The 27,010-nt window shown below is 45.0% G+C and overlaps 3 protein-coding genes across 3 annotated transcripts in view; 2 read left to right on the forward strand and 1 right to left on the reverse strand.

The window, feature by feature from the left end:
- Positions 1–4,768, forward strand: part of LOC137562374 (tubby-related protein 3-like) — a 37,628-nt gene extending 32,860 nt beyond the window's left edge. The window contains exons 4-5 of the mRNA XM_068273712.1: positions 3,924–4,092; positions 4,543–4,768. Of these exons, the coding sequence (XP_068129813.1) occupies positions 3,924–3,925 (2 nt within the window). The 3' untranslated portion in view covers positions 3,926–4,092; positions 4,543–4,768. The remainder of the gene's footprint in view (positions 1–3,923; positions 4,093–4,542) is intronic.
- LOC137562375 (tubby-related protein 3-like) lies at positions 3,988–18,838 on the forward strand. The gene is made up of 10 exons (XM_068273713.1): positions 3,988–4,092; positions 4,509–4,673; positions 4,757–4,913; positions 7,812–7,915; positions 9,281–9,478; positions 9,557–9,669; positions 10,795–10,915; positions 12,782–12,880; positions 13,882–14,053; positions 17,209–18,838. Exons 1-10 carry the CDS (start codon positions 3,988–3,990, stop codon positions 17,340–17,342), a joined length of 1,368 nt encoding a protein of 455 aa, XP_068129814.1. The 3' UTR covers positions 17,343–18,838.
- Positions 18,839–19,874: 1,036 nt separating this feature from the next.
- LOC137562376 (embryonic protein UVS.2-like) overlaps positions 19,875–27,010 on the reverse strand; it is a 46,290-nt gene continuing 39,154 nt past the window's right edge. The window contains exons 9-11 of the mRNA XM_068273715.1: positions 26,736–26,902; positions 24,490–24,581; positions 19,875–19,927 (exon numbers count right to left, since the gene is read on the reverse strand). Of these exons, the coding sequence (XP_068129816.1) occupies positions 19,875–19,927; positions 24,490–24,581; positions 26,736–26,902 (312 nt within the window). The remainder of the gene's footprint in view (positions 19,928–24,489; positions 24,582–26,735; positions 26,903–27,010) is intronic.

The raw sequence follows: 27,010 nt of genomic DNA on the forward strand, positions 1-27,010 counted from the left end.
CAGCCCCCCATCCCCATAGTTAAAAAGACACTTAAGCCAGAAAAAAAATGAGTAATACTCACCTGGGGCTTCTACCAGCCCCCTGCAGCAATTCTGTGCCCTCGCAGCCACTCACTAATCCTCTGGTCCCCCGCTGCCAGCTAGTCTCGTTTTTGCCGACAGGCCCGTCAGGACTGGCCATGCGTAGCTTTTTCCGCATTCCCGGAATGCTATCCATACGCGTACATCAAAAAAGGGCGTCGGGAAAAAAGGGCGCGTGGTGTAAATGATAAGCAGTATTATCGTTTATAAAAATATTGTGTAGAATTTCGTTTACAAATAGTGTTTTAAGAATTTATAAATCATTAAATAATGTGTATGAAATCGGCAATTCTTAAAACGTTAATCTTCCCTGTTTCTAAACTGAAACTTATAATTACATTTGTTAAAAAAACTGTATTATTTGTTTAAACATTATAATTATATATTGTTATGAATAATCTTGGTTTATCATTTATTATTATAATAAAATGTGAAAATATTGTTTATAACAATGATATTAATATAAGTACATTCATAATAACTGTTGATTAGTATTATTAAAATTGTACTAAAACTATACCTAACCCTACTCTCACATAGAACCCTCCCTGTACCCATCCCTAACCCCTAGACCCCCTGGTGGTGCCTAAACCTAAGACCCCCCTGGTGGTGCCTAAACCTAAGACCCCCCTGGGGGTACCTAAACCTAAGACCCCCCTGGGGGTACCTAAACCTAAGACCCCCCTGGGGGTACCTAAACCTAAGACCCCCCTGGGGGTGCCTAAACCTAAGACCCCCCTGGTGGTGCCTAAACCTAAGACCCCCCTGGTGGTGCCTAAACCTAAGACACCCTATGGATAATAATGTTTTACAAACATTAATAAATGAAAAATGTAAATAAAAAAATTTAAATAATTTTTGGGGGTGGATAATAATGTTTTAGAAATGTTTTACAAATAGTGATTGTAAAAAATATATTGCAATTTACGTTACGTACTGATCGCTTTATTTTGTGAATAATAATGTTTTACAAAAAGTAAGGGTTAAAATGTTAAATAATGTTTTAATTAAATAGGATACATATGTTTAGTATTTTTATAAACGTTATTCATCACAGGCTCATTATCTAAACGTAAATCATCACAAGCACAGTTACAAAACATTAAAAATCTCTGGGCGCCGTTTGTAAAACGTTAACCTCCTTGGCGGTTAATTTTTTCTGCAAAAATTGCAGAAATCCAATTTTTTAAAAAAAATTTTTTTATGTTTCATGTAAAGCTACCAGAGTGGTAGCTACATGAAACTCCACTAGAGGGCGCAAGTGTCCCTCTAGTTCGATCGTCGCCGGCAACAATAGCAAACAGGGGAACGCGTATATAACGCGCTCCCCTGATTGGCTTCTCCTGTCGCCATGGCGACGATCGGAATGACGTCATGGACGTCCTGACGTCAGATGTCTCCGATCCAGCCCATAGCGCCGCCCGGAACTCATTGGTCCGGGCAGCGCAGGGCTCTGGCGGGGGCCCTCTTGCGCCGCTACGTGCGGGCGATCGCGATCAAGCTGTACGGCGGCGATCAAGCTGTACGCCCGGCTAGCAAAGTGCTAGCTGCGCGTACAGCACTTTACAGGATGAAAATCGCCCCACCAGGGGCTGAGATCTCCTCCTGCGCGGCATAGCCCCCTCCCTGTTCGGCGCCCATTAAACAATATTTATAATGGGAGTGAATGGGGCGCCCTTTTGTCCACTTGTCTCATGCGCCCAAATCTGCTGCTTCCATCCATACTGTGATCTGCTGGTGCTCACTGCCTCGTGTGTGGAAAGAAACATGGCAGCCCCCCATCCCCATAGTTAACCACTTTACCCCCGGCGGTACGAATTTCTCTGTCACTTTTTTCCCTCCTAAAAAACCAGGGACGGAGAAATCCGTACCTTCCGCGCTCCCGCCGCTGTCCGCGCTACCGCCGCTCGTGCGCGCGCACCCGCCGCTCGTGCACGCCGCCGCCCGCTTGCCCGGAGATCAATGAACGGGAAAATCCATTCCCGTTCGTTGATCTAAGCCCCCGCAATGATCTGCTGCTTCTTTCAGAAACAGCGCGATCATTGTGAGTCTCCCAGCCTCCTACTGCTTCCTGTAAGCGTCCTTCCGGTCGCTTACAGGTCGCATGTAAACATACTCACTGTGGCCATCTTGTGTCCAAATAGTAAACTACACCTTAATGCATTTTACACATACAAATAAATTGTTTTACATAATAAATTAACTCATTACCTCCCACACTCCCCAATTTTTTTTTTTTTTGTAATTTAAAAAAATAACAAATATATATATATATACAATAAAAAAAAAAACATAAATAGTTACCTTAGGGACTGAACTTTTTAAATATTTATGTCAAGAGGGTATAACACTGTTACTTTATAAACTACGGGCTTGTAATTAGGGATGGACGCAAAACTGAAAAAAATGCACCTTTATTTCCAAATAAAATATTGGGGCCAAACATTGTGATAGGGACATAATTTAAACGGTTTTATAATCGGGAATAATGGGCAAATAAATTTCATGGGTTTTAATTACAGTAGCATGCATTATTTAAAAACTATAATGGCCGAAACTGAAAATAATAATTTTTTCCCACATTTTTTCCTATTTTCCCCATTAAAACACATTTAGAATAAAATAATTCTTGCCATAATGTCCCACCTAAAGAAAGCCTAATTGGTGGCGGAAAAAACAAGATATAGTTCATTTCATTGCAATAAGTAATAATAAAGTTATAGACGAATGAATGGACGGAGCGCTGAAAGGTGAAAATTGCTCTGGTGGTCAGGGGGTAAAACCCCTCAGTGGTGAAGTGGTTAAAGAGACACTTAAGCCAGAAAAAAAAAATGTATGAAATATAAATATCCTGCCTTATTACTAAGATCATGCTGTCCTCTGTATTCTGGAGAATGTAATTCCGTATGTGGATCTGTCCATTTAAATATCAAGTTATTTTTGTAAAAAGCTAATGCTTATCAGTCATTAACACACTTGTAAATGTTGGGTTATCTGTTCTGTATAAAAATCAGGATAATAAGATTTCAGTTTGCAACGCTTGAACAGTTGCTTAAAGCGGACCTGAACCTAGAACTTTCTCTCTGCTCTAAAAGATAAGCAACAGCATAATAAGCTTTAAAGAAAAACATTTTAGTGTCAGCTGTTACAAATCCTGCAATACATTGGCAGTGTGGCTACTTACTGCTTTCATGGAAGCAGACATGGGGTTAACATCCTGTGTTTACAAATTAGCTGTTCTGCCCAGGCTGGCGAGAATTCTTGGGCTAAAACAGCTGAAATATCAAATTACACTTGTGGTAAGTCACAGATGAGGGGAAATAGACAGGCTAAACTCTCTAAATACGTACAGGGTGGATTTTTCTATGTTTTCTTTCTGTCCTAAGCACGAGTTCAGGTCCACTCAATGTCTAAGCCAGTGACACCTTGTGGGATTTTTCTTTAAAGTGGACCCAAATTAAAAATGCAAGATTTCAGAAATAAAACCTATTTTCTAAATTATATTAATAAATAGCAGCCTTTTTTCAGCTGCATGATGACAAATATAAAATATTTTACATTTATTAGAGGAACCCTTCCTTTCTTTTCATATTGCCGGGACAGAATCCGGCAGACTGGTGAAGTAGGTGGTGTCCGGCAAAGGAGGAATTGCTAATGGCTGCCACCTGTATAACCCTAGTAATGAAAAGAGAAGGGTGAGAGGGATGCACTGAAATGCTCATAGGCTTGAAGGTGTGTTTATCTTTGTATGTGTCAGAGTGGCGCAACTAAAAAAATTTCGGTTTGGGTCCACTTTAATGTGTGTTATTTCTGAGCTTCTTCTGTCTCCTTCCAATTACTAGAGGGCACTGTTGGAGCAGAAGCAGAGGAAGAAGAGGCAGGAGATCCTAATGGTGCAGCCCAACCATGAGCCCAGACAGCGAAGACCGAAATCGAGAAAGAGCGAGGAGCAGGCTCTTCTCATGCCATGTCACACGCCTTGATCTGCCAGCTCAGATGTCATCCTGGATGGTAAGAGCTGGTGATTGAGATCACACAGAAAGCCTGATAATGTGCTGTATACACCTGGGAACATCACACCCGGAGAGGGCTTAGAAATACTAGTTGATAATATGATAACTATTCAGTGGCAAGCAGCATCAGCTAAATATGGAGACTGCCATAGACCTGGTGCTCTGACTGAAGTCTGACTGGATTAGCCACATGCTTGTTTCAAAGTTGTGGCTCAGACACTACTGATGCCAGAAAATCAACAACGCTGCCAGGCAACTGGCATTATTTAAAAGGAAATAAATATGGCAGCCTCCATATTACTCTCACTCCAGGTTCACTTTAAAGAGAACCTACAATGAGGATAAAATGGAGACTGCCATCTTTAGTTATTACAATTTGTCACCTTCTAAATACCTCCAGAATTGTTCTCAAAGTTCCTGTACCTCTTCTCTTTCTTCATCACTACAGGAATTGACGGTCCAGCTGCCTTCCTGCATTCCGATACTCAGGATGTAGAATACAAATACCACATTTTATCAGTGGGCGAGACTTGTCCTGATGAGGAGGAATTGGAATCCTCCAGACCTGAGTCGAGTGATGTGAGCAATAGGCCGAGGCCAGGTGAAGGCAAGGTGTCAGTGGAGAATAGAGGTAGCTCAGAGGTCACCACTGACACTAGCAGACTCCAGCAAGAGTCAGTGAGGTGAAACCCCAGAAGAAAGAGGTCATATCCCGTCCTGCTGCCAGCAAGACCACAGCCAGGCCTGTTCATGAGGAGGGGGCCCAGGAAAACCATGAGGAATCTAGACGAGACCTGCAGGAATTGCTGCAGGAGAGAGGTCAGTGGTGACAAATAATGTCTTCGAATGTCTAAAGTGTATTATTATTATTTAGTATTTATAGAGCGATAACATCTTCCACAGCGCTCTATTCAATTCAATTCACTTTATTGTCATTGTGTAACACAACGAAATTACTTTTCATGACAACCCCACGGTGCATATAGGGAACATGTGATAGTAACAAGGAAGAGGATAGTGATAGTAACAAGGAAGAGAAGAAATTATACACATATGCCAGGTATTACAGATATTTAAACAATTTGTACACAGTGTTAATTATTTCAGAGAGGATTCAGAGTTCATCAAGTTTATGGCAGATGGGAAAAAGCTGTCTTTCAGTCTGTTTGTGTGTGTGCGGATTGATCTAAAACGTTTACCTGATGGAAGGAGCTCAAACAAGGCATTTCCAGGGTGAGTGTTGTCCTTGATAATGTTTTTGGCCCTTCTCATGCTGCGAGTATTATACAAAAGTTCCAGTGACGGTAGTTAAGTGCCAATAATGGCTTCTGCTGTTTTAACAACTCGCTGCAGGGCTTCTCTAGTAGCCTTCGTGCAGCTGTTGTACCAGGCCATCATGCAATTGGTCAGAACGCTTTCTATAGTGCATCTGTAGAAATTAACCAGCAGCTTCTGTGGGAGGTTAGCGCTCCTTAGTTTTCTCAGAAAGTAGAGGCGTTGTTGTGCTTTGCCAGTTAGAGCTAAAGCATTGTCAGCCCAGGACAGGTTCTCTGCGATGGTGACTCCCAAAAATTTGAAGCTGGAAACTCTCTCCACAGCCTCTGCATTGATCATTAGCGGTAGGTGAGTGGTCTTTTTGGTGGTCCTAAAGTCCAGAATAATTTCTTTGGTCTTCTTTGTATTTAATAACAGGTTGTTAATGTCGCACCATGCAGTCAGGTTCCTAACTTCTTCTCTGTATGCAGCTTCCTCATTGTCTGATATAAGCCCAATGACAGTCGTTTCATCTGCAAACTTAACAATTATGTTTGAGGTATGGATAGGCTGGCAGTCATGGGTGAAAAGTGCATAGAGGAGAGGGCTTAATACACAGCCCTGTGGCACACCAGTGTTCAGGGTAAGGGTGGAGGATGTCTGTTTTCCTAGTCTGACAGTTTGAGGGCGATTAGTAAGGAAGTCCAATAACCAAGTACATATGGAGGGAGCAAGACTTAGTGCATGGAGTTTGTTGGTCAGCTGGCTAGGTACAATGGTGTTAAATGCTGAGCTGTAGTCAACAAAGAGCATCCTAACATAGGAGTTGGGCTATTCCAGGTGTGAGAGGGCAGCATGGAGAGCTACACAGATGGCATCCTCAGTCGATCTCTTTGTTCGGTAAGCAAACTGGTGTTGATCTAGATTTGCTGGGATGGAGGCCTTGATGTGTGTGGCTACCAGTCGTTCAAAGCACTTGGCGATGACAGGGGTTAGAGCAACTGGTCGATAATCATTAAGACAGGTTATCCTAGGATTTTTTGGGACTGGCACAATGGTTGTAGATTTAAGGCATGATGGAACTACACCCAAGAACAGAGAAAGGTTGAATATTTGTGTAAAAACTTTCGCTAGTTGACCAGCACAGGCCTGGAGCACACGTCCTTACACACCATCAGGACCTGCAGCTTTCCTGGTGTTGATATTTGTGAGTGCTTGCTGCACTTCATGTATGTGAAGGATTAAAGGCTGTGAGTCTGTAGTGGGCCCAAAGTTGACTGGAGGCCGATTGTTGTCTTTTTCAAATCTAGCAAAGAGGTTGTTAAGTTCCTCTGCTAGGCTGGGGATGTTATTGTCCAGTGTATATGGAGTGCTATTCTTTTTGTAATCTGTGAATAGTTGAATGCTTTGCCACATCCTCTTTGGGTTTGAGTCATTTTCAAAGTTTTCCTCAATCCTTTGTTTGTATAGGGGTATATTGTCTTGTCACTTGACTGTCCCTCAGAGGGGCTTGCAATCTAATCTCTACCATAGTCATATGTCTATGTATGTATTGTGTAGTCTATGTAATAAAGTCTAGGGCCAGTTTATAGGGGGAAGCCAGTTAACTTAAAGTGTACCTGAGGCTGAGCCATGCATGCGCAGAGGCCCACGACTGCTCAGCAGAACGGAGGACATATCGGCAGAACGGAGGGGCCGAACGAATGGCGAGGGAGGCCACAGTGCTTGAGAAAGCCCCAGGTATGTATAAATAGGGGCTAGTGAACTATCTCAGGTTCACTTTTATTGTATGTTTTTATGATGTGAAAGGAACTGTAGAGCCTGTGGAAACCCACACAGACACAGGGAGAACATACAAACTCTGTGTAGATAGTGCCCTGGCTAGGATTCGAACCGGAAACCAGCATTGCAAGGCGAGAGTGCTAATCCCTACACCACCATGCTGCCCCTCTGTATAAACTGTTTCCTAAATTCACTCTACTATTTTCTCTAGACTGTGTGCATTATAATAGCGCCAATTTTAAAGTGTATTCAAGACAAACTTAAAGACATGGTCATACAGCCGGTCCTGGGCAGCAGCAGTGGTCTCCAGAAGGATGGGGAAAGCCTCTGGAGAATGGTTACTCTTATCTCTGTGGCCAAAATACTTCACAGTGCTACATTCTCATACTGTCTTTATGTAAACAGGCCCTTTGAAATCTCCTAGTTTAATATCACAATCTTTTTGCTATAAAACATTTATGAGGCATCATAAAACATTTAAAGCATAGATATGTAGAATGACAGACCTGTAGAGATGGTATACTGCTGAAAGCTAAAGTAATTGTGTCCCTGTCACAGGTTCCCTTCATTAGATGGCTATAATGCTGCCATCTAGTGGACTCCTGGCTGTCATACATCAGAGGTCATGTTTTGTTTCATTCTCTAACTGCTCTAACATAATTGAATTGGTATTATGAACAGGCATCTCAGACAGTCTACCTTTTGATGAAGACACAACCGATGAGGAGGAGGGAGACTCTGGAAGTACTCGGCCCGGTTCTTCAGCCAGCAAAAAGTCTCTGACCGTAAGTTCTGGGACGGACAAGCTGCTTTAGACCTCCATAGAGCATGCTGAAAAGCTGTCTACAGGGGGATACCTACAGTGAAAACCACATATCTAAATTTCGAGTAGCACCAGAAATGGCAGAGTACAGATTCAGAAGTGAAAATCAGAGTAATGTGAACAGAAACACAAAACCAGAGCTCTGCCAATCCAAGGAAACGTAATTTATTACTACATAGGCTTTACTTTGCTTTAAGTTTAGTAATACATTTAATCAATTACTACATAAGCATTACAGTAAGGCAGAACACAGCTGATTTTACTGAACATTTTGTGAAATGTCAGTTCACTAAGGCCGTTCGGTACCGCATGGAAAGCTGAAATTACTGACTTGTGAGATAAATTGCTGACTTGGGAGCATGGCAATGGCTACAATTAACAATAGGCTGTTCGACAAAAAGTAAAATACCGCATTCATTATTTTAGACTTTTTTTTCCCCCAAATTCACAAAGATTTTCACAGATGCGGTAGAATTTCAGTAAATTACTGAAAAATGTTGCTTCAATACACCAAGCCCTGTTGGGTATTAAGTCAGCTAAGGTCTCTGCAGCAAGCTGTGCCGACGCTCCTGTGACAGAGAGGAAAAGGCTTTCTGCATCACTGTAACCACTTAAGTACCAGCGGTCTCTGCCCCCTTCAGGACCAGAGGCCGCTGGTACAATACCGACGCATACCCACCACAACCGACGCACGCCGGGATCCTCCTGACATAGACTCTGCCGTCTCTATGATGGCAGAGTCACGTGAGCCTGTCAGGAGCCACTTTCATTGGCTCCTGACCGTGTCTATCAATGTAAGCCAATGGGAGCGGCTTACATTGATAGACACGCCCTGGAGCCAATGAAATCGGCTCCTGACCAGCTCACGTGGCTCTGCCGTCATAGAGACAAGCAGAGCCAGTGAGCTGCGGTGAGAGGCGTTGTGTTTGAGCGGTGTGATCGGCGGGGAGTGACGGAAACGGCGGATACGCGCTGCGGGCGGTGATTGAAATCTACGCCCTGCCAGCCAGGAGCCCACCAAAACAGGGCATAGATTTCAATCACCGCGGGCCTTAAGTAGTTAAATGTGCTTACATGCCACTAGATGCCACTCTTCTCTGTATCCCTATATAGATCTGCTCATTTATAGTGATGCAGAAAAGCCTCTTTGGAGTGTCTCTTTCTCCAGCTCTGTCATTCTGAAGTCTGACCTACAAGTGTATCGGATCAAATAGGGTGAAAAGAAGGAGGGGGGTGGCTCTTGCTATTGGCTGTCTGCTGTCTATTAAAGTTTGTTGAAAATAGTCCTCATGACATAACTGAGTAACCACTGCTCTGTTCTCTGCAGGAATCTGCGTCTGCAGAGACCATACCTATTGCTGCTCAAAGTGACGTAGGAGAAGTGGGTGACTTGAAAGAATTTGCCTTGCAGCCGGCCCCCCGAGGTGTCACTGTACGGTGCCGCATTAGCCGCGACAAGAAGGGGATGGACCGCGGACTGTTCCCCACTTACTACATGCACCTGGAGAAAGATGACACCCGCAAGGTGAGGCTGCTGAGGCCTGTGCTTCCGGGTGGGCGGGGCACAATCCCTGCATCCTGCTTACTCGGGCTTCTGTTTCAGATTTTCCTTCTGGCTGGAAGAAAGCGGAAAAAAAGCAAAACATCCAATTATCTGATTTCCATCGACCCCACAGACCTGTCCCGGGAAGGGGAATGTTTCATTGGCAAACTCCGGTATGCAGACATATTTCACATTGCACTGTTCTCTTTTATCTCTCAATGGTCAATAAATAGGCTATTGAATTTGCCAAAATGTATATTTAAAGCATTAGCATACCTTTTCCTAAAGAACCACTATCGTAGAAGGTTGTACAATTTAAAATACATACATATAAAATGTAATTAAACAGAAAATTAAACATCAGGTATGCAAGTGACAGTTTGTCTCCTGTTGCGACTGTCAGACTATAGCATAACCCTCACTGATGAGGAACTACAGCCGTAAAACTCTTTCCTGGTAGAGAACAGCTTCTGAGTGAGGGGATAGATGAAAGAGGTCAGTAGTTCATATATTTTAGCTTCTGGGACACTGAGAGCGGACCTGAACTCAGAACTTCCTCTCTGCTCTACGCAACAGCATAATGACCTTTAAAGAAAAGAGTTTCCTTGTTACAACTGATAGAAATCCTGCAATAAATCTGCAGTGTGTCACTTTCTGCTTTCGTGGAAGCAGACATATTGTTAACATCCTGTCTTTACCAATTTAGCTGCTCTGCCGTGACAGTCAGCTGATACAGCTAAGGGATCAAATTACAACTTGTGCTTTTAGTCACAGATGAGGAGAATTAACAGGCTAAACTCTCTAAATACATACAGGGTGCATTTCTCTCTGTTTTCCTTCTGTCCTGTGCAAGAGTTCAGGTCCAAGACTGTATCAGTCATATGATGCCTACCCCGGCGCAGCAGTAACATAATACGTTCTGTTGAGCACATTCTCAACAGACACACCTAATGTGTAAACATACCTTAATTTTAGATGAGACACACCTTTAAAATTGTAGGATTATAAAAAAAGTCATAATTAGGAGTAGGAGATAGAAATGTGAAAAGCAAATCTATTCATTTATAAATATATTCAGGTTACTGGGCTGCCCTCAGCCCCGCCTCCACATGCTGAGTGTGCCTATGGAGCATGCCAGGGTGATCCTTTCCTTACTCCAGTCTTCTTCCATCAGCTGCGTCCTGCTGCAGTATCCTCTGCACCTGTACATCTCTGGTCTAGATTTGTCCTCATCAGCGAATGGCTGCCTGAGGTCTATATTCTGGGTTGTTGTAATGATCTATTTACTTTCTTGTTTTATCCAACCTGATGGGGACCAAGTTTACTGTATATGACGATGGTGAGAGCCCCGGTAAGGGCAAGGCTGCTGGAGCGATGGACACTAACAAAATGAGGCAGGAGCTGGCGGCTGTTTGTTATGTAAGAGGCTCCTCCTACTCTTCTCTCCTGAACCCCCATACTCTTATTCATAGTCAAAGGACCGCTATCACCAAAAATTGTAACATTTAAAATACATACATATAAAATGTACATTTCTCCTAGAGTTAAATGCACAGTACATTATTTGTTTCCTATAATGCTGTCCCTGACAAATCTGTCATATATTGGACTAGCCCATCTCCTCATGGGGGATTCTCTGTACCTCCTTTTATTTTTACAAAACCACCCCCCGCAAAGCCAGCTTTCCTACTTGTGAGATGGACTAGTCTCCTGCCTTCCGTAAGTGACAGGAACTTGGAAAAAAGTAATAAATTTATAGTGCATTTTACTCAGGGAGAGATGTATGTTTTATATGTATGTATTTACATCTTTTGTGCAATAGTTGTCCTATAATCAGTGCTCCCTGACCCTTTTATATATATGTTTTTGTGTGCAAGATTTTGCATTTTGATTTTTTTTCCATCTAATTAACTTCAAAATCACATGCAAATGTTAACAGAAATATTCTGTGTTTCCATTGACTTGCATTGAAGCTCGACTTGCACATTGCACATAAAATTAACCACTTGAGGACTCAGCCTTTACCCCCCCCCCCCCCCCCCCCCCCTTAAGGACCAGCGCTGTTTTTTATGATCTGTGCTGGGTGGGCTCCGCAGCCCCCAGCACAGATCGGGTTGCAGGCAGAGCGATCAGATCACCCCCCCTTTTCCCCCCTATGGGGATGATGTGCAGGGGGGGTCTGATCGCTCCTGCCTGCCTGGGTGTTGCGGGGGCACCTCAAAGCCCCCCTCCGCGGCGAAATTCCCCCCCCCCCTGTCACCCCTGGTGATCGGGGCTGCACAGGACGCTATCCGTCCTGTGCAGCCTGTGACAGGCTGTCCTCTGTCACATGGCGGCGATCCCCGGCCGCTGATTGGCCGGGGATCGCCGATCTGCCTTACGGCCAGGGCCGGATTTGTATTCTTTACCGCCCAAGGCCACTGCCAGAAGCCGCCCCCCTTCACTATAGGTAGGCACATGACTCTTCCTCCTCCTTGCAGTATAGGCGGCAGTCTATTAACCCTTCCCTCTAGTACAGGCAGCCAGAGAACCCTTCCCCCACCCACCTCCAGTATAAATAGCCAGATAACCCTTCCCCTCCCCTAGAGTTTAAATAGCCTGATGTCCCCCCTTCCCTTCAGTATAGGTAGCCTGATGACCACTTCACTCTAGTATAAAAAGCCAGATGACCCTTTCTCCCCCTTCCGAATAGATAGCCTGATGACCCCCTCCCTCCCGTATGGCCTGCTGCCCACCCGCCCTTGATCCTGTGGTGCCCTAGGCCATGGCCTATGTGGCCTTGGCTTAAATCCGGCCCTGCTTACGGCGCTGCTGTAGCAGCAGCGCCGTTCAATGTAAACAAAGGAGACAAACGTCTCCTGCTGATCGCGGCTCGCAGACTATTCACGGAGACCCGCTCCGTGATCTAACAGGAAACGGCCGCTCGCGCGAGTGGCCTTTCCTGATTAATTAGGGAGGCACCTGGCGACGTAGATGTGCGTCGCTGGTCCTCCAGCTACCACTTTGCCGCCACACGGTATGAGTGTGCGGTCGGCAAGTGGTTAAGCAGACTTATGATCCAAATATAAACCGCAGAGAAATTATGTAAGCATGCACAAATGCTAATAAAACGTAGTGCCATTGAAATACATGACCTATGTAGCAATCGCTTTTTTTGAAAAATTGCATGTGAACTCTCGTTCTTTTTCTTCTGTTTTTTTCCTCCTCTTTTTTTTTGTCTGTCCCTTCCTACCTGCCTCTCCCTCTCCTCTCTTTATTGCTTATTCTTATCATTTCATCCCTTAGGAGACCAATGTTTTGGGCTTTAAAGGACCCCGGAAGATGTCTGTGTTAATCCCTGGAATGAATATTAATCATGAACGGGTTCCTTTCCAGCCAGTAAATGTAAGTTTCCCATTTTTTTATGGCCCTTTTATTGTGCAGTAGCTGTACACCCCACTGACCCCTGTACAATGCACCGACCCCGGTGCACTGTACACCCCACTGACCCCTGTACAATGCTCCGACCCCCATGCACTGTACACCCCACTGACCCCTGTACAATGCACCGACCCCGGTGCAGTGAACACCCCACTGACCCCTGTACAATGCACCGACCCCCATGCACTGTACACCCCACTGACCCCTGTAAATGCACCGACCCCCATGCACTGTACACCCCACTGACCCCCTACACTGTGCTCCCCACTGACCATACAATGCACTGACCACCAAACACTGTATACACCACTGACCCCAATGCACTGTTCACTCCACTGACCATACAATGCACTGACCCCCATGCACTGTACACCCCAATGACCCCCCGTACAATGCACTGACCCCATATACTGTGATCTGCACTCAGCAGCTTTTCATCTCTATTACTAAATTAAGGTTGGAAGTATGCACGGACGCACAGCTGCGCATGCACACTACAACCTCCGCAGTAAGCCGCCGCCCAAACTAAGCCACCGCCCTATAAGTGCACAGGCGCACCGGAAAGGCATCATAGGTTAGACGAACAAGGGGGGACGGAAATGGGTGCATCGCACGGGGAGGGGGGCATCTGGGTTTCACGCATCAGAGGATGGATGCTCTGGGGGGGGGGGGGGGCAGTGGAACTTTATGATTCTTTCAAGAATCAGGGGTTTCCTGGTTTATACCAACAGGAGCAGCATAGCACAGATAGACCTATTCATACTAATTCCTTCTCTGCTGCACACAGAGATACAGCTGCTCCCCTTTATTTTCCAGCTGTTTGCCATGTAATGGGTCACTGGCACATGGCATTGTGAGCACACAGCTAGATTTGCACATCTCTAGTGCCCCATTCTGAAGCACATGGGGGGAGTGTCCTCCAGAGTCCGCAGTGATGTCACAGTGATGTTTGTTATCCTTCTCAGGAATCGGAGAGTCTTCTGTCCCGGTGGCAGAGCAAACGCAATGAAAACATAATCGAGCTGCACAACAAGGCTCCGGTGTGGAATGACGACACTCAGTCCTATGTGCTGAACTTCCACGGCCGCGTCACTCACGCCTCCGTCAAGAACTTCCAGATTGTACATGACAATGACCGTAAGTCCTTTGTACACCAGCTGCCGTATGTGTCTTCCTCCTTTATCTCTGGTTTTTCCTTCCCCCCTCTACAGTCTCAGGCCTGGTTCACACTACAAGAGCTTTTTCTAAGCGCTTGTGATTTTAAAAGTTCTTGCGAAAGTAAATGCTGTGTTCTCACTTGAGCAAAGTGACTTTATAAACATCACCCATAGCATCACAGCACTAGCGATTTAAAGAACCAGTGACACCCATGCTAACCTAGAAATTTAAAACACATAAAGTACAGACCAAAAGTCTGGACACACCTTCTCATTCAAAGAGTTTTCTTTATTTTCATGACTATGAACATTGTAGATTCACACTGAAGGCATCCAAACTAGGAATTAACACATGTGAAAGTATAGTACATAACCAAAAAGTGTGTAACAACTGAAAATGTGTCATATTCTAGGTACTTCAAAGTAGCCACCTTTTGCTTTGATTACTGCTTTGCACACTCTTGGCATTCTCTGGATGAGCTTCAAGAGGTAGTCACCTGAAATGGTCTTCCAACAGTCTTGAAGGAGTTCCCAGAGATGCTTAGCACTTGTTGGCCCTTTTGCCTTCACTCTGAGGTCCAGCTCACCCTAAACCATCCACCCCATCACTCTTCTTCCTGTTCAAATAGCCCTTACACAGCCTGGATGTATGTTTGGGTCATTGTCCTGTTGAAAAATAAATGATAGTCCAACTAAACGCAAACCGGATGGAATAGCATGCCGCTGCAAGATGCTGTGGTAGCCATGCTGGTTTAGTATGCCTTCAGTTTTGAATAAATCCCCAACAGTGTCACCAGCAAAGCACCCCCACACCATCACACCTCCTCCTCCATGCTTCACGGTGGGAACCAGGCATGTAGAGACCATCCGTTCACCTTTTCTGCGTCGCACAAAGACACGGTGGTTGGAACCAAAAATCTCAAATTTGGACTCATCAGACCAAAGCACAGATTTCCACTGGTCTAATGTCCATTCCTTGTGTCCTTTAGCCCAAACAAGTCTCTTCAGCTTGTTGCCTGTCCTTAGCAGTGGTTTCCTAGCAGATATTCTACCATGACGGCTTGATTCACACAGTCTCCTCTTAACAGTTGTTCTAGAGATGTGTCTGCTGCTAGAACTCTGTGTGGCATTGACCTGGTCTCTAATCTGATCTGCTATTAACCTGCGATTTCTGAGGCTGGTGACTTGGATGAACTTATTCTCTGCAGCAGAAGTGACTTTTGGTCTTCCTTTCCTGGGGCGGTCTGCATGTGAGCCAGTTTCTTTGTTGCGTTTGATGGTTTTTGAGACTGCACTTGGGGACACTTTCAAAGTTTTCTCAATTTTTTGGACTGACTGACCTTCATTTCTTAAAGAGAACCCGAGGCGCGGTTCTTACAACGCAATCCCCATACAGAGGCTGGGTCTGCCTATAGAGCCCAGCCTCTGTTGCTATTTAGCTTCCTCCAAAGCCCCCCCCCCTGCGCGCTGTGAGACCCCATAAAACACAGCCGCGCTGTCGAAACGCAGCGTGTCGCAGCGGGCTGTGTTATTCTCTCTAATGTCAGTCTCCGCTCTCCCCGCCTCCTGAATCGCTCCGGTCCCCACCCCATCCCTCGCTGCTGATTGGAGGGAAGGGACGCTTGCGGAGACGGGAGCAATGCAGGAGGCGGGGGAGAGCGGAGATTGACATTAGAGAGGTAAACGATTTATGGGGTCTCACAGTGCGCAGGGGGGGTTTTGGAGGAAGCTAAATAGCAACAGAGGCTGGGCTCTATAGGCAGACCCAGCCTCTGTATGGGGATTGCGTTGTAAAAACCCCGCCTCGGGTTCTCTTTAAAGTAATGATGGCCACTCGTTTTTCTTTATTTAGCTGCTTTTTTCTTGCCATAATACAAATTCTAACAGTCTATTCAGTAGGACTATCAGCTGTGTATCTACCTGACTTCTCCACAACGCAACTGATGGTCCCAACCCCATTTATAAGGCAAGAAATCCCACTTATTAAACCTGACAGGGCATACCTGTGAAGTGAAAACCATTTCAGGTGACTACCTCTTGAAGCTCATCAAGAGAATGCCAACAGTGTGCAAAGCAGTAATCAAAGCAAAAGGTGGCTACTTTGAAGAACCTAGAATATGACATGACAGTTGTTTTACACTTTTGGTTATGTACTATACTTCCACATGTGTTAATTCATAGTTTGAATGCCTTCAGTGTGAATCTACAATGTTCATAGTCATGAAAATAAAGAAAACTCTTTGAATGAGAAGGTGTGTCCAAACTTTTGGTCTGTACTGTATATGAGTAGATAAATACTAGTTCTACTTACATAACAGATGTATTGCACTGTATGCGTTATGATGCCTGTGAATTTTATAAAGGGAAAGCAAATATTCCTATTCTAGGCAGTTTCCATCTTGGTTACCGTTAACCTCCTGACATTTCCTCCCTCACTCTTTTTTTTCTCTCTTGATAATTGTGTATTTGTTACCCGCCCTCCTCCCAGAGTCTTCTGATACTCCCACTGAGGTTTATACTAGGAAGTGCACTGTCTTATGTCATTAGAAGGAGGGGAAAATAAAGGGAAGAGGAGTAATATATTATTGAAAAAAAAAGACCCCCAGCATGCAACTGTTTGGCAATGGCAATTAAAGGGCCAGTGCTCCTAAGGTATGTGATTAACAGCAGAATAGTTTTGAATGCAGGATTAGCATCTCTGTCACTTAAAACACTCAGACCAGTTTCTGTTGAAATTCGATTTTTATGGTGACAATCCCGCTTTAAAAAGCTCTTGCAGTGTGAACCAGGCCTAATCCTCCTCCACAAGGTTGACCTGAAGAACTGTCTGGAAGACTGTTAAACGTAAAGAGGAACTTTACCGAAAGTTAGCAGTAGGGAGAAAAAAAATAAAATGAATACATTGCAAAGTGAGAAGTTCCTCTTCTAAATCCAGAAAAAAAAGAAGGAAAATCTTTTGTTGTCACCATTATCAAATGTCTTGTATTTCTCTTTTAAAGTTTTAAGTAATGCTTTCATCATTGTCTCCACTGTTTACTGCCCTAACCTTCCACACTCCTGACTGTGGTTGTGTATTGCTGGTTTTATGTAAGTTTGTCTCTGCGTCTGACCTTGGCCTCCTCTGTTCCCCTCTAGCCGAGTACATCGTCATGCAGTTTGGCCGGGTGGCAGAGGACCTCTTCACCCTGGATTACAGCTACCCCATGTGTGCTCTGCAGGCTTTCGCAGTGGCCCTCTCCAGCTTTGACAGCAAGCTTGCATGTGAGTGAACAGGAAGCATCTCCGCCCTTCATCTACGCACATTTATGAAGGTGGCGCCTTTCTCTTGGATATCATCCTCATGCTCAACGCTCAGGACAAGGCGGAGCCTCATTCAGGAGAAACGCGTGTGTCCGTCCTTACCTCTAAAGTACTGACCTGCGCCTGTAGTGCACAAACGCCATTGTGCCTATACTAACACCCAATATGCAACAAGGCAGGTGGGACAACCTCTCTGCTGCTTTCTCTAGCTTAACAGTCGCAGTTTGTGATGTCCATAAACAGACACTACTGGTGAGGTGCAGCTACCACAAGGTGTTTTATACTGCACATCTTTTCTTGTGGTCTCTGGCAGTCCGCCAGCCCTGGGTGCACCATATGGTGGTTCTGATGCAACATCCACAACCTTTCAGTCGCTTTAAGCCCCAGTCCTGGCACAGTTCTTTTATATCCATTTGATAGAACACTATTTTTGCTTTCTTTTGCTAATAGAAAAAAAACTTCTGCACCAATTCATTAATCATCATGGCCTCTTCAGCAACCCCCAGCTACCTGTTCATTCCATCTCTTAGTTAGTCTGAAGCCACACCTTCCTACTAGCGACTGAGCCATGATAGGCCGTCAGCAGAGAGGTGTGGCTTCAGCTGATGAAGCAATCACTCTTCCCCCTGCATGCCTATGGGATTAAAAAGGAAGAGACTGATTTAGGCCTCTTCCACACAGGCAGTGGACAGAGATACATCCAGTGCTTGTGAGCTGCTCCCATGGATCTGGTTGTAGGCAATTGCAGTGTAAGTGTCAGGCACAGGTAATGAGGGGTCCCTTCCACATACACACCTGAGTGGGCTGCAGCCACCTCCTAGATGTTACATGTAATGGTTTTCTGTTACACAGTTAGGTCATTCTAGGAATTGCCGGCAATTCTAAAAATCACTGCCAATGAAAGTGGTTGGAGGTGAGCCAACTGAAGTAATTGCGATTTGGCTAAATTTGCGATTTGGCTTTGCCTAATTTGCCACCATTTTGCTAGCGATCATGATTTAATGTTAAGTATAGGATTGCAGCAAAATCACTTTTCAAACTCTATACATAGCGATTTTACAGTTCTTGTACGACCCAGAAACCACCAAACTGCTACACAAAATCCCTTGCAGAACTTTAAATTGTTAATTGCAATGGCTTTTTCAATTGGCAGCAATAAAATAAAACTGCTACAAAAAAGGCAGGGAATTGCTGCTGAAAACACTCTACAAAACACTAGCAAAAACGTTGAGCGACAGTGATCAGCTATCTGTAGTACGTCCCAGCAGGCCTCTGGGCTGGGATCCACAAGAAAACACTAATTGCTGAGTGCTTTTAGTAGCGATTTTTTTGTGATTTGCTGCATTTTTCAGAGTGTTTTCTGGTGTTTCTTAAGCGATTATAAATGTAAAGCAAGCAGTTTGTATAGTTGAAGACAGATATAGCCGCACTGGATCAGACAAACGGTACTTTTATTGTGGTTCATGGGTACAGACAAAGTGGTATGCAGTGAGGGGTAGGAGGAGCCTGATAGCTGTTTTACGGTTACACACTTTTTCAGAGGCTAAAGTGCAGCTTCTGAAGAGCTGTCAGGGTCCTCTTATCCCTCCCACTTTATACCACAATATTGTCTGTACCCCGAACTACAATATAGGTACCCGTCTGTCTGATCCAGTGCCACTATATCTGTCTTTACCTATATGGATGTCCTTTCTGGTGTGCACATTTTATGAGTAGCAATGGCTCGGGGCCACACTGCCAGCTGACATCTAGTACCGGTCTCTCCCCTACTGCCCTGTACAATTTGTACAGTGATTGCAATTTCCATAGTGATTTGGGATTTCCACAGATTTGGCAGTAAAGGACCACAAAATTGTTCTGTATGGTGGTTGAAAAGCGACTTTGCAGCGATCCTATATACAAGTGCAAATGCTGCAGCGATTGGGATTTTGGAAAATTGCAGTCGCTACTGTGGCATGCCCTCCATTGACTTTCATTAATTTAGCACTAGGTGATTCCAAAATGCTGCTCTCTAGTGGTCCCTCGGCCTAACTGCACCTTGTACTAGCCAGCGATGTGTGGTTACTAATGCTGCCATTTGGCTGCATGGCATCTGGGTGCTGCACGAATCTTGGCCGATAGGAAGCAGAACCACAAACGCAAATGTGCAGTTCAGCCGCCCATGTGAAAGAGGCCTGAGTGAGCTGGCAGCTGGTGGTTCCTGAGGAGCTTGGGAAACGAGAATTAGTGCAGCAACTATTTTTATGAAAACTTGTTTTATGCATATTTATGTTAAAATCATGTTCTGCTAATAACATAAAAATGGGCCTGAACAGGCTGAGTACACAAAAGTTCAACTAATATCAGTCAGGATCATATCCAATAATAGAAGCTGCTTTTTTATCCCCTTTCACATCCAGCCATTCTACAATATAAGCCTGTCATGGGGTTGGATGTGGCAGGAAGGGATGGGCGGAGCTTCAAGTCAGGCCTCTATCCTGTGTGGGCCAGAGACAGCTGGATCACAGTAAGGTATCTGGAGGATAGCTGAGGTACTTGTGACACCGTTTGGTAGCTGTACGTAAAGGACAAATGAAGTGAGAGGGATATGAAGGCTGCCATATTTATTTCCTTTTAAGCAATACCAGTTACCTGGCAGCCCCACTGATCCTCTGCCTCTAATACTTTTAACCATAGGCCCTGAACAAGCATATGCAGATCAGGTGTATCTGACATTATTAGCTGCATGCTGGTTTCTGGTGTTATTCAGACACAATTGCAGACAAATAGATAAGCAGGGCTGCCAGGCAACTGGTATTGTTTAAAAGGAAATAAATATGGCAGTCTCCATATCCTTCTCACTTCAGTTGTCCTTTAAAGGACACGTAAACTGAGAATGATATGGAGGCTGTCATATTAATTTCCTTGTAAACTATACCAGTTGCCTGGCTGCCATGCTGATCATCTGCCTCTAATACTTTTAGCCATAGCCCCCAAACAAGCATGCAGATCAGGCGTTTCTGACAAGATTAGCTGAATGCTTGTTTCAGGGGTGTAATCCAGACACTACTGCAGCCAAAGAGATCATCAGGACCTCAGGCAACTGCCATTTTTTAAAAGGAAATAAATATGGCACTCTCAGTTCAGGTATCCTTTAAGGTGGTCATACATGAAGGAATTTAGATAAAAAGCAATACCATAAGCACCCACTTTAATTTTGTTTCTTTCCTTATATTTCATAGTAGCAAACACAAAATAACCTGTATGTGCTTCTCATCGCATCATTATGCGTTATCCTTACATCATACAACAGCAACTTACGTTGCTAAGTGTATGGAAAGAAAATAATGTATTTAGTGTATCTGAACATGCGCATCATCAGCTTGGTGGAAGAAAGGGGGGGGAGATGGTATTATGACTCACTTCCTGAACAGTTTGATCGACAGCACAAGTCTAACAAAATCAGATATCATGTACAGTGTATGGACAACTGATTGACTGTTCATTGACAAACCATCTTCTGATCGAAAAAAGATTTGGAATGTGGATTAGGCCTTGCAGGTTCATGTACTCTCCTATAGAGAGGGAAAGGGGATCAGATACAGGGGGCTTCCGAGTACGGACAGAAACAAAGAAATCAGTCAAAATAATCCAAACCAGCTAATCACCCGGGTAGATTGTTGGGCATCGGTACGCCATTGACTATATGGGGCTATTGTGTGAGCAGAGTGCGATATTCACAGTACGTAGAAACGCAAAAATGAAAGGATAAGGCCACTTACAAAACATATATACTGTATATTCCGGCATCTAAGACGACTGGGTGTATAAGACTACCCCTCTTCCAACACACACCAAATAACATATACTAGTGCTATGTATGAACAGATACAAGTGCTGTACTGTATGTGATACCCAGTATATAACAGTAGGGCTGCTCAAATCCGGATCTGGGAGATACTCGGATAGTTGCTATCCGGATATCTCCCAGTAAACCTGGGTGGGGGAGTCAAGCTTACCTGTCTGACGTCTTCTTCGTCCGTCCCTGACGCCTCCCACGATGCGGTCCACACGCATCACGTGACTACAAACACTTCCTTCTTCAACCCGGAAGGAGGAAGTGTTTGTAGTCACGTGACCGCTTCGTGGACTGCATCGTGGGAGGCGCCAGGGACAGACGAAGAAGACGTCAGACAGGTAAGCTTGACTCCCCCGCCCAGGTTTACTGGGAGATATCCGGATAGCAACTATCCGGGTATCTCCCGGATCCGGATTTGATCAGCCCTATATAGAACAGTATACAGGCGATTGATTGGTTGGATTGGTCGGCTCTCCCTAAATGGATTGGTCAGCTCTCCTTGTCTACCTGTTTATCAGAGCTGTATGGAAGAATAGATTGCGCTGTGCCCACAAAACACGCCTCTTTCACCCGTCTGGCCCGCCCTTCTATCCTATTTACCTCCTTCTCTGCCTCTCAGATCTCACACATGTGCCTGCGCTCCTTCACCACAGTCCTCAGCAGTCAGACATGAGAGTCGGTAACAGGATAGGGCATATCCAGGGCCGGAGTTACCATAGGAAAAAATGGGCAATTGCCCCAGGGCCCCAGAGCCTGTAGGGGCCCCCAGGTTGTCCCTCCCCCATCTTAACTGTTGCTCCCCAGGGACTATGCAGGGTCTGTTAAGTTGGGAGGTGATTGGGGGAGGGTCAGCAGCCAGCTCAGGGGCCCAGGAGGGAAGTTTGGCTGCGACAAAGGGACTCTAATGATGCTTTTTGGTCGGGGGGTGTCTGTTGGGGGGCCCCCAGGCTAATCTTGCCCTAGGGCCCAATTGTTACTTGAACTGGCCCTGGGCGTATCACCCGGTATCAATGATACCCGGCGTATAAGACGACCGCTGACTTTTCAGAAGATTTTCAGGGGTTAAAAAGTCTTATACGCCAGAATATACAATAAATGGATTTCCCCAATGCTGCACTACAGTTATATGGATCTTGTAACCAAAGGTATACCTCTCAGTAGCTATCCATACTGTGATCTGCTGGTGCTCACTGCCTCGTGTGTGGAAAGAAACATGGCAGCCCCGGGAGCCCCCGATCCCCATAGTTAAGCAGGTAGATTTAGAAGTGGTGTGGCAGCTGACTGAGAACCAGTCCAGCAGAAGCGCCCTCTGCTGCAAATGAGCAAGTTTGAACTGGGCAAGCATGGCTGTGAGCTAGCTAATGACCACTATGATTGCGCACATTCATGGCAGCAGGAGCTTCCGCTCAACCAGTTTCCAGTTCCCCTGGTTGAGCAGTCGTGTTGCCATGGTTGCATGATAGAGGAATTATAGGCTTTTTTTTAGCAGTTTTATAAAATAACCCTAATCTTGGCTGGCTTCAAGCTGTAATGAAAAGGTCATTTTTTTTAATGTTAAAATTATAATTTCAGTTTTGCAGTCATTCTGATTTGGATTGTGCTCTCTGGACAGTTCTCTGGTAATGCATTTTATCAGTTTTCCTTTTAGTGTTAGTTTAGGTGCAGAGTGTATATATAAATTGCATAGTTATTGAATTGTGAAGGTATAGCAGAGCACTTTTCTTGTATATGCATGATAATTTCCCAGTGTTAAGGCTGACCACCCACCACACAATCCTGTTGACCCAACTGAACTATATATTCCAATTGCATTCAGTGCGGACGCACAGTACGACCACTTGCGATGGCTTTAGAGCTAGTTTAGGATTCAAGAAAGATTGTACAGTTACATTGTGTTGTGTATGGCCAGCCTTTAAAGTCAATGGGAACTGCTAAAAATAATAGTGAAGCAGATACTTACCTAAGGAGAGGGAAGGCTCTGGGTCCTATAGAGCCTTCCCTCTCCTCTCCCGGTCCCCTCTTCAGCGCTGACTCCCAGGAAGCAGTATTCCACCAATTTGGCCAAATACTGCTCTCTATCTCTCTGCTGCAGAAGGAGGCTTCGGAAGTCTTTAGGAGCCCGAGTGCTCCAAACAATGGGCTGCTCTATACTGCGCACGAGTGAGCGCCCTCTCTTGTGCACTCGCGCATGCACAGTATGAAGCCGCCTGTCTTCCGGAGGATTCAGCTCCCAAAGTTCCCCGAGGCGGGGAGTGCAAGCAGGGGGAGTAAGTGCTTATCAGAGGGGATCGGGAGAGGAGCGGTAACTCTATAGGACCCAGAGCCTTCCCTTTCCTTAGGTAAGTATCTGCTTCATTTTTTTTAGCTATACCCAATGACTTTCAAATAAGTGGGAACACATATAATAAAAGCTTGCTGTTATGCTCACATAGGGCAGGACATGGTGGCCATCTTAGAAAGAGGAGCAATCAGTATGTGATTGTCTCCCTACAGCTGAACGTCCTACCACATGCTTATGGGGCTGTGCATAGAACTGCAGTCACACAATTCCTTGTTATAGTCCAATATAACCCAGGTGAGGGCTGCAAGTGTTTGTTACGTTGTAGCAGACAGTTTCTATTAAATCTACGCTAAGTTGGCTGAATCACGTATGCCCTCCAATGATCTCCAGCTAGGGACAGCCTTAATAAATGACACCCAGAGCTTCTTCTTCATTTTAAGACACAGTGAATGAGACAGTGCCTCCAGGCTAAGGGTACATTTCCACTACAAGCATGCAAACTCACATGCTATTTTCCAGACCTGCAACTGCATGCATGTGGAAATTTGGATGCACTTGCATCCATTTTTTGCATGCAAATTCGCATGTGGAATCGCTACTTTTTTCCCTTTTTCTTTTCGTGTTTTGCCTCTATTGACATAAACAAAAAGGCACACGAGAACGCGAAGACGCTTACCATACGGCATCTGTAATTTTGTAGCACTGCTGTCCAGATTTTTTTCTGCTTGCGAATTTTGGATACAGTGGAAACAGGTCCATTGAAACACATTGCTATGCCAATCTGTGTGCAGAAAATGCATGTGAATTTGCATGTACAGGTAGTCCCCGGTTAACAAACGAGATAGGGACTATAGGTTTGTTCTTAACCTGAATCTGTTCTTAAGTCGAAACATTGTGCCATCTCTGTCCCCTGTGCCTCCAGTGTCCCCCTCTGTACCTGCTTATACAAGTTTAAAGGGGCTCCGAGGAGTGCCCGAATTTAAAAGAATACACTTACCTGGGGCTTCTTCTAGCTCACCATAGGCGGTGAGGTCCGCGGCGTCCTCCTGGCTCCTCTCCTTCAGGCTCCGCTGGCCCCCATTACTCTTCCTGGTTAATGACACAATGCATCATCAGCTTCGCGTCATCATGGCGGCCGGCGTGACACGTCTGTTCATGCGCCGGTTTTCCGACATTAACCAGGAGGAGCCGGCCCGACACGCCGGGTGACGCCGGTAACGGGGGCCGGCGGAGCCTGAAGGAGAGGAGCCAGGAGGACGCCGCGGGACCTCACCGCGTATGATGAACTGTAAGAAGCCCCAGGTAAGTGTATTCTTTTGAATTCGGGCACTCCTCGGAGTCCCTTTAAAAGCCATTTTTACTTTGAATTTTTTTTTTATCTATTTTTTCAAAAACTACAAGTCCAATTAAAAAAAAAAATGTTTTTCACTTGTTCCCATGGAAACACAGAATCCATGCCATTCGTAACAGCGGGTCGTTCGTAAGTCGGGGACTACCTGTAGTGGAAACGGGCCCTCAGTGTTGGAGGGGAGCTCCAGGCTCTGCTAAATAAACATATCCTTCGTTATACCAGTTCTTAGTGATCTTTGTATTCTCTTTTGCTTATTATCAGCTTTAAAATATTGCAAAAAAAAGCATTTTTATCGCTATCAAACATCTTTATCGAAAGTAGAAAACAGCATTTTTGCCACTGAAAACACACTGGGGCCGATTTCTCAAAACCAATGACAGGGAAGTTTGAGCAGAGGTGGAGCAGGTACCCAGATCGATCACTCTGATTGGTTGTTCTGAGCAACTGCTCCACGTAGAAACCTGTTTTGCTTCAATTTTCCTGGCACTACCTTTTTTCACACACATAAAATGACAAGCAGCTTCTGCTGTGCGTTACAGATGACAAGTGTAAATATAATGCAGATCACCTGTCTCTCTGCTTATTCCTGGCTCATTCAGATGCTGGGAGACACTCAGCCTGAGACTCTGATCAGCAGCTTTGCAGCTAACAAGTGACTCCTCCTTTCATAGGCGGCATGAAAGGAGGAATCACTTGTTAGCTGCAACAAGTGACTCCTCCCCCCCCCCCCCCCCGAGTGCCCCCTTCCCTGCTCAGTAATGTACAGTTAACTGTTTCCAGGCCCCAGCAGCATACAGTGAACAGGCTAGGATCTGTAAAAAAAACTCTCCCATGTCAGCTTGAGTCTGTGTAGGTGTTATGTAAACCAAGAGTCTTGTCTATTTGCCATAAAAACCCCACAATCTTTGCAAGATCCCTTTCTAATTTATGTATCTGGATGACACTTATATTTGCAAAGAAATGTCTCTAATTCCTTCTGATTATACAGTATGTACTAACATTAACAATCAATAGGAATAGAGTCTGAAGAAGGCTTTCTTTCTTTTAAACTAAATGCTTAACTACTAAGGACTACTAATAAGGAACTACACACAGTGTTTCTCTCCCTCCTGCCTCTTTCCCATCCCCTTGCTTGTAGATTCGTGAGACACAGGCTGGGGGCTGGAATGCTTTGTCTGTGATCTGTCCCACAGGAGCAGCTTACTAGCAAGTAAGGAGCATGCAAGCAAACTAGCCAAGTACATCTGTAGGTAACTTTTCTTCAATAAAAGCACCATCATTTGGACAATCTGCTCTACTTAAAAGCCTTTAAATTCTTTTTGTGAGGTTTACATTTGGTCCCCCCCCCCCAAAAAAAAATAATCAAAAACAAAACTGCTATATACAAAGAAAGCTAGCTGCAAAGCCTCAATGCATGGTCATTCTGCGCTGACCTCACTTGTAGTGAAGGCTGCTTGGATGTGCTGTGATGCTGCATGTAGGGCGGGGCTCGGGGTGGGGACAGAGCTGCTGCTGTTGTTTTAGGTACGGTTTGGTGCTGAAATTTGTGCCTTATATAAAAGTGATTCAGGTGACATTACTAAGCACTGCTGCACTCAGTCTACTGTCCTTATTGCAGCCACATAGGTTGCAGCACCTGGCCTCTGCCTCTGTACGGTGCTTTGTGCTGCTTGTAGAGCGCTGTGTACAGACTACACCATATTAGGCTAACTACATACTCCTTCCTGCTGCCTTTAGGCCTCTATCATATGGGAGGCTGAACTGTGCACTTGTCGGGCAGGTCAGTCTCCTGGCTGCTGGTCACAAGCACCATTCGGGAGCCATTGATATGCAGCTGAATGGCAGTGTTTGTAGCCACACATTTGTCATCACTTGACTTGCAGTGACTTTACCCAGAGGCAGAAACCTGCGGCATGTCAGGAGAGAGCACGGCCGCGCTTAGATGCGACTCCATAGGGGGTGTAACCCCTTCACCACCCATACTAAGTGCCCAGCTGATGCCCGGGAGCTGCTGACAGGCGGGGAATTCACCATCTTTAGCCTCCCAGGTGAAAGAGGCCTTATTCAGGGAAATTGCCATGTTTATGTCATTAGTATGAAATATAAATATCCTGCCTTATTACTAAGATCATGCTGTCCTCTGTATTCTGGAGAATGTAATTCCGTA

The sequence above is a fragment of the Hyperolius riggenbachi genome, chromosome 3 (assembly GCF_040937935.1).
Source record: "Hyperolius riggenbachi isolate aHypRig1 chromosome 3, aHypRig1.pri, whole genome shotgun sequence".
In the NCBI taxonomy this organism is placed as follows: Eukaryota; Metazoa; Chordata; class Amphibia; order Anura; family Hyperoliidae; genus Hyperolius; species Hyperolius riggenbachi.

Excerpts from the sequence above, each read along its gene's own strand:
- LOC137562375 (XM_068273713.1), top strand. The coding sequence starts at position 3,988 with ATGAGCCCAGACAGCGAAGACCGAAATCGAGAAAGAGCGAGGAGCAGG. Across the intron at positions 10,916-12,781 it reads AGCTGGCGGCTGTTTGTTAT|GAGACCAATGTTTTGGGCTT; the intron begins GTAAGAGGCTCC and ends TTCATCCCTTAG. Across the intron at positions 14,054-17,208 it reads GATTGTACATGACAATGACC|CCGAGTACATCGTCATGCAG; the intron begins GTAAGTCCTTTG and ends GTTCCCCTCTAG.